The sequence below is a fragment of the Cinclus cinclus genome, chromosome 1 (assembly GCF_963662255.1).
Source record: "Cinclus cinclus chromosome 1, bCinCin1.1, whole genome shotgun sequence".
In the NCBI taxonomy this organism is placed as follows: Eukaryota; Metazoa; Chordata; class Aves; order Passeriformes; family Cinclidae; genus Cinclus; species Cinclus cinclus.
Genome location: NC_085046.1, coordinates 100,988,793 through 101,001,996, shown reverse-complemented (window position 1 = coordinate 101,001,996; position 13,204 = coordinate 100,988,793). Strand labels below are relative to the sequence as shown.

General features: G+C 39.3%; 1 protein-coding gene across 3 annotated transcripts in view; it reads right to left on the bottom strand.

The window, feature by feature from the left end:
• PPP4R1 (protein phosphatase 4 regulatory subunit 1) overlaps positions 1–13,204 on the bottom strand; it is a 66,373-nt gene that overhangs the window by 22,608 nt on the left and 30,561 nt on the right. For all 3 annotated transcript variants that reach the window (XM_062488101.1, XM_062488081.1, XM_062488091.1), the window contains 6 exons: positions 8,144–8,286; positions 6,631–6,777; positions 4,939–5,046; positions 4,121–4,186; positions 1,849–2,007; positions 544–674 (listed from right to left, as the gene is read on the bottom strand). In XM_062488101.1, coding sequence (XP_062344085.1) covers positions 544–674; positions 1,849–2,007; positions 4,121–4,186; positions 4,939–5,046; positions 6,631–6,777; positions 8,144–8,286 — 754 coding nt within the window. The remainder of the gene's footprint in view (positions 1–543; positions 675–1,848; positions 2,008–4,120; positions 4,187–4,938; positions 5,047–6,630; positions 6,778–8,143; positions 8,287–13,204) is intronic.

Sequence of the window (13,204 nt, the reverse complement as noted above, 5' to 3'; positions counted from 1 at the left end):
TGTGTCCCGGTCTCCCTCTGGATGGCAGCATGACCCTGTGGGTAAAGCAGCCACTCCTCCCTCCCAGTTTTGTGTCATCAGCAGCCCTGCTGAGGCTATACCCTGCTCCACCATCCAGACCACTAAAGAGGATGTTAAACAGGACTGGACCCAATACTGACCCCTCTCACACATGATCAGTTAGAGACCTCCACCTGCACGCTGCTGACCAGGGCCCGTGGGCCCAGCCAGGCAGGCAGTCCTCAGCACACCTCAACCAACCCCAAACTTCAGCAGCTTCTCCACATGGATCTTACAGGAGACCATGTCAAAAGCTTACCTGAAATCCAGGTACACAGTATGCACTGTTCTCCCTTGTCTATCAAGTCAGTCCTCCCACAACAGAACACAGATCCTAATTCTAGTCTACGAAGATGAGAAGATCCAAACCTTCCCATTTACCAAATATTCAATTCATCCAAGATAGTCAGCTTTTCTAAGGCGCAGTTCATGCAGAAGAAGGACAAGGAGACTAAAAAACACTTGTAGATTTAGCAAATGTACCTGTTTTCCTGTGCAGAATCACCATCTTCTGGGTTTTTACCATCTTCTTCTTTAAAGTACTGGCTACTGCTGGATGGATTAGCAAAAGTTGATATGAAAGGCCCCAGAGATTGAAAAGCTGCTTGGCGAACCTAGTGGAAAGGGTCCAAGGTGAAAAAACAAAATTATATATATAAATCTTGCTGTCCTATAAAACATAAAATGCCTGCTACTAGGAATTGAAAGGGTCATAAGCCTACTAAGGAAATCAAGAGTGGAGGCTGTTGTCCGGAAAGAATCAGCCAGATGTATACAGACTGCCAAGTTTAAAAAAAAATATTAAGAAAAATGAAAAAGCAGGATGAAACCAGTAAAATCAGAAGTAACCAAACTGACAGGCTTACTCCCCACAACCAAAGGAGGAAGAATCTGTTTAGATAATAGAAGCAGGTAAATTTGAGAGGTCATCTCAGAATATTAACAAGTTGAAAGGAAAAAAAAATAATGTACAGTAAACAGGCATTTCACATTCAGAAATTTGACTGATAAGCGTATTTCTTTCCCTTTCCTATTTGGCTACGATGTGCATTTGCTCCTCCTTTCTCCTGCTCCTATTTCATTCTCCTCAATTTTTATTATTTGATTAATTCTGCTGGACTACAACTTGCATGACTTTCCAAGATCCATGAGCTCATGCTTCTGTGCAGATGATCCTTGGCTCTTAGAAGTCATCTGCTCAGTAACAAACTTAAGGTTTAGAGTAAATCTTGAAGATGGCAAATAATAAAAACATCCCAAACAAAAAAACAATCTGACCCAACAAATCCCATCCACCCCACCCCCCAAAAAAGATACTGAAAACAAAATCCCATCACTTAAGAAACAAGAAAAATTCTATTAATAAAAAACTCACCACCACCAACACCCAAAACACACACAAACCCCAAAACCAATCAACCCCCAAACCAACCACAAACTCCACCAACCCTCCCCCAAAAAGCATCATGGTGGTAGGGAACCTGAAGAACTACAGGTATATCATAATCAATTTTCCAGTTTTGTTAATGATTCTCAGCAATGTTAAGTCATAGGCAATTCTGTAGCTAAGAAAAAGCTACTCCACTGACAGTTTTTCTTACACGCTGCAGTGAAAATGTGAGGGACTCTCTACAGCCACCAATGAACTAACCAGTGTAAGAATAATTTTGTTTGAGGTGCATGGAACAGGTTAGATTATCCACACCCATAACAAGTTCTACATGAAGTATTGCAGCAAAATGCTTCAAATATGACAGCTACTCAAAAAAAATAAAAAGCAATTCTTACCCATCGTGAAGGATCACTAATCAAATTAATAAAAAGGGTTGACAATTTTGTCCTCCGGACTTCCTGTGATGTTGCACAAGAAACTGCCATGAAGCATTCAGCACAGGCTTTCCTAACTCCCCACACATTATCAGAGCAGAGCTGGAAAAACCTCGGCAGCTGTTAGGAATATAGTGAGTGAGTTTGCAAGTCTTAATAGGCAGTACTTGTTTCAAAACAAGTTCTCTCTTCACATTCATTTTCTTCATCTGGTTGTCCACCTTCCTACTCAGATGCACAGTTTAACATTTGCAAGACAAAGAACACACATTCAGTAGAACCATGCTTCTAATCTGCTGCTTTCATATTACTACAGGAAAATTCACCTGTATGAAGAATAGCAAGGAAGTACTAACTCTTAAACCTGATTTATTCCCCAAAAAAGCCAACTTCAAAAATACTCCCAAGACAAACAAATCTACCATAAAACAAGAACCTCATACCTACACCATTCTTTTAAAGCAGGGACAAGAAAAATAATGCTGGTGTATTATTAGGAAGTAATTCTTTACTGAGAGGGTGGTGAGGCACTGGAACACATTGCCCAGGCAGATCATGATTGCCCCAAGCCCGGAAGTGTTCAAGGCAGGTGGATAAGGCCCTGAATAACCTGAGCTAGTGGAAGGCATCCCTGCCCATGACAGGGGAGGCTGGAATTAGATGGTCTTTAAGGTCCCTTCCAAGCCTTAACATTTTTTGATGCTATGATTAACATTTTACCTATCAGAGACCACTTCAATTTTTTTGTAAGATTCTTAGTAAAATGAAAAGGAACAGCATGTTCAGAAAGAAAAAAAAAAATCTCCTTTTCTACCTACACTTCTCATTGTTAGATTTATCAGCCTCTGCCACCCTCTATCCTACAATGCAGGACATGAACTGCAAAGAAGAACAGGGGAATGAGAAGAAGACTGAACTTCATGAAGAGAAAACATGTTTGAATAGAGCAGTGGTTTTACTAACAAAACTGAAGCATTTTGAAGGTGCTCAGGTGCTTGGGCTGTTTGGAAACAGTAATTGTAAGGGTGGACAGAGTGCAGGTGAGGCACAGGCATGCATGGCTGCCTTGGCTTGCAACAGGCACAGTGACAAAATATGAGTAATCCATGGGCTGTTGTTACAGTCTTGTTCACAGTTATTGATGCTCAGCTGTTCCTACTCTCTGCAGCCAAGTATTCTGGATTTTGCCTCTAATCAAAAAAAAAAAAAGCTTTTAGGTTAGAAAATGAAGTTTTATCATTCAGCTTTTTACACCCCTCCTTTTTCCTAACAACAATCCAAGAAGAACAGAAAATGGCATTTTCTGTTACAGAAAGAGAACCCCAGCTGTCCTACCACACGTTACTGCTTTTAAATGAAATAATCATTACTTTTTTATTTCATAGTAGCTCTAATTGCACCCTCTACAAAGTTTTAATCCAAATTCATTATGATAATCACTAAAAAGGCAATTGTATGAAGGAAATCAATTTACATCCCAAACCAGGAAGCATATGGGATGCAAATCCACACAACTAAACTTCACTACCAAATTACTTGAATCACTCAATAGTTAGAGAAAAATGTAGTAAATGCTTTAAGAGCATAAGAAATGGCATGAGAACCACAACAGGCCTACCAGTCCCAGCACCACAACTGCAAAAAGCTGCAGAGCCTCTGGCTGAAGTCATACCTACATTTATACTCTGTCCATGTAAGCCCCTCATTAATTCAGGACATTGATGCATCAGCCTCTGCTGGCCCTCAACAAGCTCACTGTCTACATTTCCATGAGGAGAAAGCTTGAAAAGGGATCCCAGAGACTGCCAAGCTGACTTCTGCTCCCTAGCCTTGTCATGTCCCCAAGTCTATCAACATCCACTAGCTCCCTGGACCCACCATGGGAATGTGGGCACAGTTAAGGATCCTCTTCTCACCACTCCATCCAGTTCCCTGCTTTTCCATTTTGAATTTGTCTCTCTTCCCTTTATTTATTTGTTTTATTTCTGAGATTCGCTTATTTCTTTTACCTTTCTCTCTCTTTCCCTCCTTTCTAGGAGGCTGTTTGAGGCAGGAAAACTGACTTGAAAAGATTAAATCAATACATAAGCCTCACCACTCCCAGCACTTTATACCCCCTGCTACACATTCCCTCTGTATCTGCAATCTCTCATGAACTGCCCTTTTTCTGTAGCTTGTCTGGCTCCACTCCTGAACTGTATTAAGAAGAAAAACCCTTTAAGAAATGGCTTACCAGCATTTCTTCGGTGGCTTGCTGTCCAACCACACTGCAGATATCTCCAAAATTGGCTGCACATACCTTGCAGACAGAATGCAAGAAATAAAAACTAAGACTACAGATTTTAATACAGCAAAATCCAAGGGGGGAGAAAAACCCAAACAACTTTTAAAATCAGATAAATGTGTTTTGGTGCAAACTCATTATGAGCTACTTTCCCATTCCATCACTTTCCATGGTTTTCAAAAAACAAGTAATTTTCTTTTTCTTCAAAATGAGTCAATCTTTTTTAATCATAGAAGAACCCCAGAACTTACATGAAAAGAGGACAAAATGTATTTGAAGTGCTGTCAAATTACATAACACACGTGGCTATCAAGGGAAATAAGCTATTCAATGGCAGGATGGGACCAAAGTGCAGCCTCCACACCTAAACATCACAATGGAATACTGGTTTACTTCATCTTTAATTCCATCTGTGCACAGAGATATGAGCTCAGGTGGCTAATGCTGTATCAGCCACAGCTGGTTCATGTTTTCCTGGCTGCCAACACAACCTTAAGGACATAAGCCAAATCACAGTGCAGCTATCTATAGCATAAAGACAAGCAGATTCTTTCTTTGTTTCTAGTAATAAGGGTAGTGATTCTGGAAAGAAATCTCTGCATCAAATACTAAAATCTGTGGAAATGCAAACTAAAAAAAAACCCCACAGCTTTCACTTATACAAGTCACAAATGATATCTACCAGGAAAGCTGCTTAGTCACATGCAAGTTCCAAGCACATGACACCTTTTTATAGATAATCTAGACCAGATGCTCATAATTCATACCTTACGGACATGGAACATCCTGCAGTCACAGCACATCTCACAGAACCTGGGAAGCACAAGTCTTTCCGTGATGTCCTTTCCAACCATGGAGGCCATTTTGCACATAATCTAATGACAAGACAGGCACTAATCACAGATGATTGCACAACACACCATTCTGTGTCAGGTAAGTACATGCCTTTTACATCTATCCTTCATTCTGATGAACATGATTTTACTGAAAACTGTGAAAAATATTGAAAAAAAACCCCCATTTGAATTGAAAAGGATTGGCCACTTTAGCAAAGAACTGTGTTTCCCATTTCCTTGTCATGACATGACACAGGTGTAATAGATGATGTTGATCTTCCAATAAACTGAATCAAATTCCCAGCTAACAAAGATAACTGGACTCAGAAATTATTCTCCTATATTACCCAAAAGACCTCTAAAAAAAAAAAGTACATAATTCTTCTAACATTTCAATATGAAATGTATATATGCACAATTAACAGAAAATTATTGACAATTAATATGCTTAAGAAACTTCTGACTCCTGTATGGTTTAAAATTAGTTGCAACACTAACACTGCATATATGCAACTCCAAAACATAAAATTCCCAAAGAAAAGTATTGCACCCAAAAAAAAGAACTCTTCTCTCTAACTGCTCTTTCATTCTAATTTCTACTGAAACTTAAAAAAAATATTAGCTTTAGAAAGCAAAAAGAATTTTATGTTTACCTTTCCCAATCATGTCAGCAGAACTATTTACATTCATTCCTCTATAAAAACAAATGATGGCTTTTCTAACCTCTAGGGGGTTGATGAGGTACAGGAATTTCTGTCAAGTTTCAATACCTTCAAAACCATAAAGACAGATAAAACTAATCTGCTTATACTTTATTCCTTTATGTAGCTGTAAGCTTCATCAAGAAGCACTAGAAATTTGGTGCCAAATGCAATAGTGCTGATGCTTTTTTATTCTTTATCAGTCTAGCCACTGTAGGAAAGTAAAATGTTAAATGAGGTCGGTCTCAAGCAAAAAGAAAAGAAAAAAAAATCACCCAGCAGAAAGTATCAATATAAATTGCAAAAAACCCAAATGAAACAAAAGGGCATACATCTGCCATTTCTCCATCACAAATTAACTAATCTGCTTACTATTTTAATTCAACACATACATTTTAATTATGAAGGTTGTATCTAATGAAAAAATAAAAACACCAACCAACCAACCATGAGTTAATCAACTCAGATGCTTATTACTTTGTCCAATAAAACGCAACAAAATCAATAAAGAGAACAGATGAACAACAAGGAGGAACAGAACTGAGGCATTAAAGCTTTTGAACTGATGGAAATTTTCCACATAGGCAATTTAAACTTCCATAAAATAAACAGCCAAATGTTCAAAAAAACTAAAAAGCCAACACAGCAGATGCTTTAGAAGTCGGTAAAACAAATCCCCTGCACTGTCTTGTCCAGCTGTTTTTTTTCACAGCATGTATAAGCTAATGAATTTAAATCTTAACTTGACCAGAGTGTACAGCACTGACACAGCACAGAAAAATTACAGATTTGTTATGGAGAGGGAATATAAAGTTTTCTTTTTAGTAATGTCTGTGCAACTTGGAAGCACATCACCACCACTGCACTATCAAGCACTCAGGCAAACTTCTGGCAGTGTGATTTGATACTGCTGTTAACTTACAGCCACAGCTTCTGTCTTCACATCATCGTTGCTGTCTGGAGCTGTCAGATCTATCAGCACAGGGCACACTTTGGTCTCCACATCGTATCTCTCGATGAGCTCTTGCTCCAGCAGCACTAACAACGCTGCCTGGCTTGTTTTTCTTACCTGCCATAAAAAGACAAAAATTGAACCAAGCAATTCAAAATTATTTGTTGAAATACACGTGTCCTGTATTTTTGGAAGCTGTACCTATATACCAACACACAGCAGTACTAACTGCACATAGTGAAAAGACAAGTGCTCCACAAGTGCTTCTGCAAGCACTTCACATTTGCTGCCCTGTGTTTTGGGAAATATGGAGGAGGACACCTGCTTTAGTTGACAATGTACAGGTGTTTCTTGGGTACACACGCAATTTGTTTTAACATCAAAAAGAGCAGTCATGGCAAATCACATGCAAATGAGTGAAGGAAAAGCAGCACAACTTATGGAGAGCAACATATTTCTAAGGAAGATTAATTTTACTAAACAAATCCTCTTTTTCTGAGATTAACAAGAAATAGGCTTGCAAGGAAAAATTGTGGTTTTTTTCCAATGCTTTTAAATTCTGAGATACAATTTTGCTCAGTCCCATTAAAAAAAATTACAAAAATAAGACACCCCTTTATTGACTTCATAAGATGGCTAACTCCTGGCTCTAAAAGGAGCAATTTCATCAGAAGAGAAAAACATTATATACAGCAAGAGACTACATATACTGCAATGCAGCAATTTTGGAAACACCTTTGAGCGCTTTGTTTCAGAGATCCACAGCCCAATGAACTACGCAGCAGAGGTTAAAAAATGCAAATAATCACTGAATCTTCTGGCAGAACAACATCAAACAAAAGTAGGGTTGTTGTATTATACATGAATTAGTAAAACAACTACTAAGAAAAATAGGTTTGGGCAGTAATTTTTAACTACGTAAATTTTGAAATGGGCAAGGGAAAAAGTTACAAATTCAAGAAGCCTAAAAATAGAAGCCTATCAACTAGCATTAGTCTAGGCTGAAATGACTGGAGAACCTCAAGAAAGCTGAGGACGAGCTAACTTGTACATGCAGAGAAACAAACCACATGAGTTCAATCCAAAACTTTCATTGGACTGATATATGAATAACTGGTAATGAAGGTACAGCACGGTGCTAAAAAACTGAACTATACAAATGACTCCATTTTTCATTACTACTGTTCCTTTTTTCCAGAATTTAAATTATGTAAGCTTGTCTAAATGACTGATTTTGTCCATATGAATGAAGTACCAGATAAAAGGCCCCAAATCAGGATAATCACAATCAATGTAAAAACTGTCATTACATTTTCTTTGAAAGTTTTTCTTTAATATTTTCTTTAAATAAATTCACAGTACCATGTCCATTCCAAATCCTTATATCCCAAAATATAACACATTTGTACGATGCTGAATTTAAGTAATTTGGCATCACAATAGTATTTCACCAGCTAGTAAACTACTTCTACAAGAAACTCACCTGGTTATTCTGGTCTGCGAGGTATCGCACCACAATAGGTAGCAGGTATTTGGAAAAAGCATAAGGGATTGAAGGTCTGTTTTCCTGACAGAACATAGCAATATGAGGCACCTGTTCCATCAGTTCTGCCCGCACTGTTGGCTCTGTAAGGGTCAAAACAAAACCAAAAATAGGCACAATATATGTTTACAAGCACTCTCTCAGATCCTGCCAGACTAAGCTTCTTACAGTACTCTACATACAAAGTATGTTCTCAAGTGTTCAAGTGTCAGTGTGCTTGTCAAGTTTCATTTTGACCATCTTTTTACAAAACCAGGTAAAATTACATTCTGCGCTGCCAAACTACTAAAAAATCATATCGCACATTCTTAGTAATAAAACAAGAAGAGGTGCAAGACAGCCAGCCACCAAACATTATAAGTATCAGAATTGTCCAAACTCCCTATAAGCATCACCCACTTCACAGAAACCCCCTACACAGGAAGTCAGCCCAGAACTGGCACCACTGTGAGAAGGAAGGAACTGAGGAGAAGTCTGGTCCACAGCCTCTTGGATGGGAAAGATCCCACTGAGCAGGACAACCAGCCATAACCACAGATACTGTTCTTCATTCTTTGCTTTTTAAGGCTATTGATGTCATTGTCAGATGGAAAAGGTCCTGCATCTTTCCAGCTGCTTCTGTTCAACCTCAAGATGTGTTTCTCACCAAAGTTGGTGATTACTTAAAAAAAAATCTTAATTTAATTTTTAAATTCAAGAAATGGAGTACTGCCTGCATGAATCCTAATCCCCACAGAACATGCACGTACATCTGGAGGATGAGAGAAAAAGCAAGAAAAACAATACAGGCATGGATTTAATTCCAACTATTAGAAAAACAGATTCAGTTTAAGAAGCAGGACTTATTAGGTGCCTAACTTCTCCATGGGGATAAAAAAATCAGAACTAAGTACTTCTGCCCATTGAGGATTTGCTGACATATGCAGTTACCATTGGTCTACTGATTACCTACAAAAAGACATAACAAACCAAATTCAATTCTTCTCAAATTATACTAATTTGATTTACAATATTTTAAATAGCAAGATATATATGTCCCAGGATAGATACATATGCCTTATTGAATTTTTACCTAAAAGTTGTTCAGATAAAACTTAATGGTATAATCTGAACCATCTTCCTTGGAATATTTGTAATTATCATAATTCATTAAAAATACAACCTTTTGTTAAGCAGAAGCATGCAACATGCATTTGTATTTAACATGGCAAACGTGTGCAGCACTTGGCATTCTTGAACATTGGCTGTAAGTGTAAACTCAGGTCTGAATAAAACATAACAAGACAAAGCAAGTCCCCTACTGTGTGCAGTCTTTTCCTCACTGAGGACAATGAGAACAGAAAAGATCACTGTGCACAAAGTAATTAAATGCCTACGGACTCCAATTCTTTCACTATAGACTTAAATTACTTTTCCTATAGAAAAACACACCAAAATCAGAGCTGGAGGGGGCCTTATAGATCATCTAGCTCCAACCCCTGGGAGTACGGGTTCCACTAAACCAAGTTGCTCAAAGCCCCATCCAGCCTGGCCTTGAACACTTCCAGGGATCTTATGGAAACTTTATGAGCTGCTGACCAAGTTGCAAAAACAAAATGAAGTCTCACATAAATCAATATTGTATAGGTTTGCTGTTCCTGACAATAAAGTAAAAAACTTCTTCCAATTTGCTCTGTATCTCTTCCCAAATGTTATCATGAGCACACAGGAGAAAAATGTTTTTATTTAAACTTCAAATGTTCCGAAAAATGTGCAGGTTGAACTCCATAAGCAATACAGGCATCCTGAGGTTTGCATTGAAGAAGTCAGATCCCAAAGAACACTACACAAACTATGTGCAAGTTTTAGCAGATCTAACAAAAATGCACACCTCAGTAAAATGCTAAACTCTAGTCTAGTGATCAAACACTACATTTGTAGCACAAAATATAACAGCTGACCAATATATGTACCTGTAACTAGGTCAAACTAATATTTAATAACATTATTAATTCTGAAAGTTGAAGTCTCCATATCACACCAATGTAAAGAAAGAAAATATTCCTATTGTAGTAACTCATCTTTTGCTTCCGTATAAACATTTTCCAGAGCAATCCCTAGAACACAAGTATGAGAAGGTGCAATTGTTCATCAGGATGAGGTGGTGTGGGGGGGTCAACCAAAGTAGATCAGGTGCTTTCAAGAGTCAGGCTGGCAAAAATATCTATTTTCTTCCTACATGTAATTCAGTTCTGGTCCTTTTATCTGACAAGCCCTGCCTTCTTCAGTTCTGGAAGAAGGGCTTGAAGTGTGCCTGAGACAGGAGTCCTTTTACATGCCAACTTTGACATATCAGCATGTCACTTGTGTGACAACCTGCCCAATGGTGGTTGAGTTAAAGAGCCTGGCAAACATACTCAGTATCCACTGAAAGCAGAGCAACTAAAAACGGAAGAGTCTTTCCTTGCTGAATACATTTTGAGATAGACATTATCTCTGCAAACAGGCTGTACACAGCCCCTCTCCCAAGAGCAATTTGTTTGGAAAGGGTGTAAATGGCAAACAGAGCAAGGTGAGAAGAAATGGGAACAAGTACCCAAAGCCACGGCTGGAGAACCTCATGCCCACCTTTCCCATAAGGCTGTTACTTCAAGACATGCCCAGGACATGATCTAGTAGTACAAGAGATGTTTTTAACAACACTTATCCCTAGGATCTTGTTCTCCCTTCTTAGGATCCCATGCCTTGTTTCTTGTGGCAGACAAAAGATGACTGCCATAAGGGGGAGGGAGGGCAGAGGTTAAAGGGGATAAAGAGTAAGCAAAATCAATCTGACTGAGGCTGCCTGCTTGGCAAGCAGGCTTCTTACATGGCCTCTAAATTTGCTTCAGGCAGTTCCCACCCTCCCAGACACAAAACCCACAGCTTCCATTTATGCCAATGTTACTGTTCATGCATCCAGACAATAAACCCTATCAAACTGATCTAGCTGATGCAGCTTTTGCCTCACCACAGCAGCATCATTAAACAGCAAGAACTGGCACTTAATATTGATCTCCGTGTGCAATCACACAGTTCCCTTAAGTAGCAGAACTGTCTGATGATGGAAGCAAGCAATGGTAAAAGAAGGTCCTAAAAGTGAGGGAAAGAAGCAAAATGCTGAGAAAGACAATTTATTCCTTTGCCTAGTGTGAAGCTGTATAAAATGTTCAAGCCAGGCTCTTCACAGAGTAACTGCACACTGCTCATTTGATTGCAGTCTGAACTCAGCCTTGATGCTGAAGAAATACCTCTGCAATCAAATCCAACAAGAACTCTATATTAAGTGTATCAAGAGCCGTGCACATACTTTGGACACCAGGCACTAAAAATGGGGAGACTGTTTCCGTAACTCTTTGACACCTCTACAGTCTGCCTACCCACTGGTAAAGCAATGGCAATACTCCCTTTTCCCCAAATTGAAAAGGATTCCTGTGAAACTGGACTCATACATTTCTTTATGAAGCACTTCAGTAAGAGTTCAGGACATAGCAAAGCCACAAGGTCCTCTTCCTTCAGAACAGGGTTCATCTATTATGCAGCACTTATGTCAGCCACCTGACAATACTCAAGACCTGCAGACATCAGCCCTGGCTTTGTGAAGAACACAGGCAGATGAGACAAAGCCATTAAAGATTTGAAACATTGATGCCCAGGAATGAATGAGAACTGGAAAGTCACCTTAGTTCTAATGTTCCCTAACTTTTAAGTACATGGCTCTTGGATCTTTCTCAGGTCAATTCAAAGCAACAAACAAGGAGCACTGTGTAGGGAACTGGCTGTGTAACACAATACCGTAATTCACCATCAAAAGGCATTTGTGCTGGTCTGGGGAATTACTGCTGCTATGCAAGAACCTGAACCTTAAGCTTACCAATTTAGATAAGAGCTCAATTCTTCCAAAGGCTGAAGCATATGTTCCAGTGTGTACTGAATAGAGCCTAATCTCACAGTCTGATGCAGTTACAGTAGAGCTTTTTTTTTGCATTATGTTTCCTTTAAGACCAAGCAACAACGCCAAAAAACTCCAATGAAGTCAGAGAGCCTTCTCATTCCCTTCATCTATTCCTCAGCTTTGTCTTTAACTTGAACAGGTAGCAGCTCCAAGCAGGGATTCCATGAGGCTTCCAATACATAACAGTGTCCGCCATTTCAGTTTAAACTTTCCTGTTGTTTAAAACCAAATTTACAGCTTGGTCATTATGTTGGTTTTGGCCAGGACAGCATTAACTTTTGTGGTAGCTGGTTTGGGGCCATGTTTTTGATTTTTCCAGGAAACAGTGTTGATAACTCAGGGATGTTTTAGTGACTGCTGAGCAGCACTTTGACAGAGCCAGGGCCCTCTTCTGCCTCTCACCCCACCCCCACCAGCAATCGTCAGGCGATGCACAAAGAGGGGACACAGCCAGGACAGCTGATCCCAACTGACCACAGGGACACCCCAGACCATGGTGTCATGCTGCTCATATAGAGCTGAGGAAAGGAGGAATGGGGGAAAGTTCAGAATGGTGGTGTTTATCATCACAAGTCACTGCCAGGTGTGATGGAGCCTTGTTGTCCTGGGGATAGCTGAACAGCTGCCTGCCCATGGGAAGTGGTGTATGAACTCCTCTCACATTTGCAGTGAAGACTTGAGCACTGCCCTGCGTTGTTATGTTCCCTGCTCATACATTTAAGGCAGCTTAAACACTGTTTCCAGCACAAATCCAAAACATGGATTTGTGGATTTCTTCAGCTACTCTGAAGAAAATTAACTCTACCTCTGCCAAAACCAGCACAGTTATCAACTCAGTGCACAGCAGTTACATGCTGCTTCCTAAAACATAAGCATAAGCTCATCCAGCTGGGGAATACATCTGCACAGTGGTTTTTGCACTGTACAACATAATTAAGGAGCAGGCTTTCACACAGTATAAATAAAATCCATTATGAGAATTTTGCTTCACATCAAGTTTCTATTTTAGGCAGTCTGGAAAAATCTCT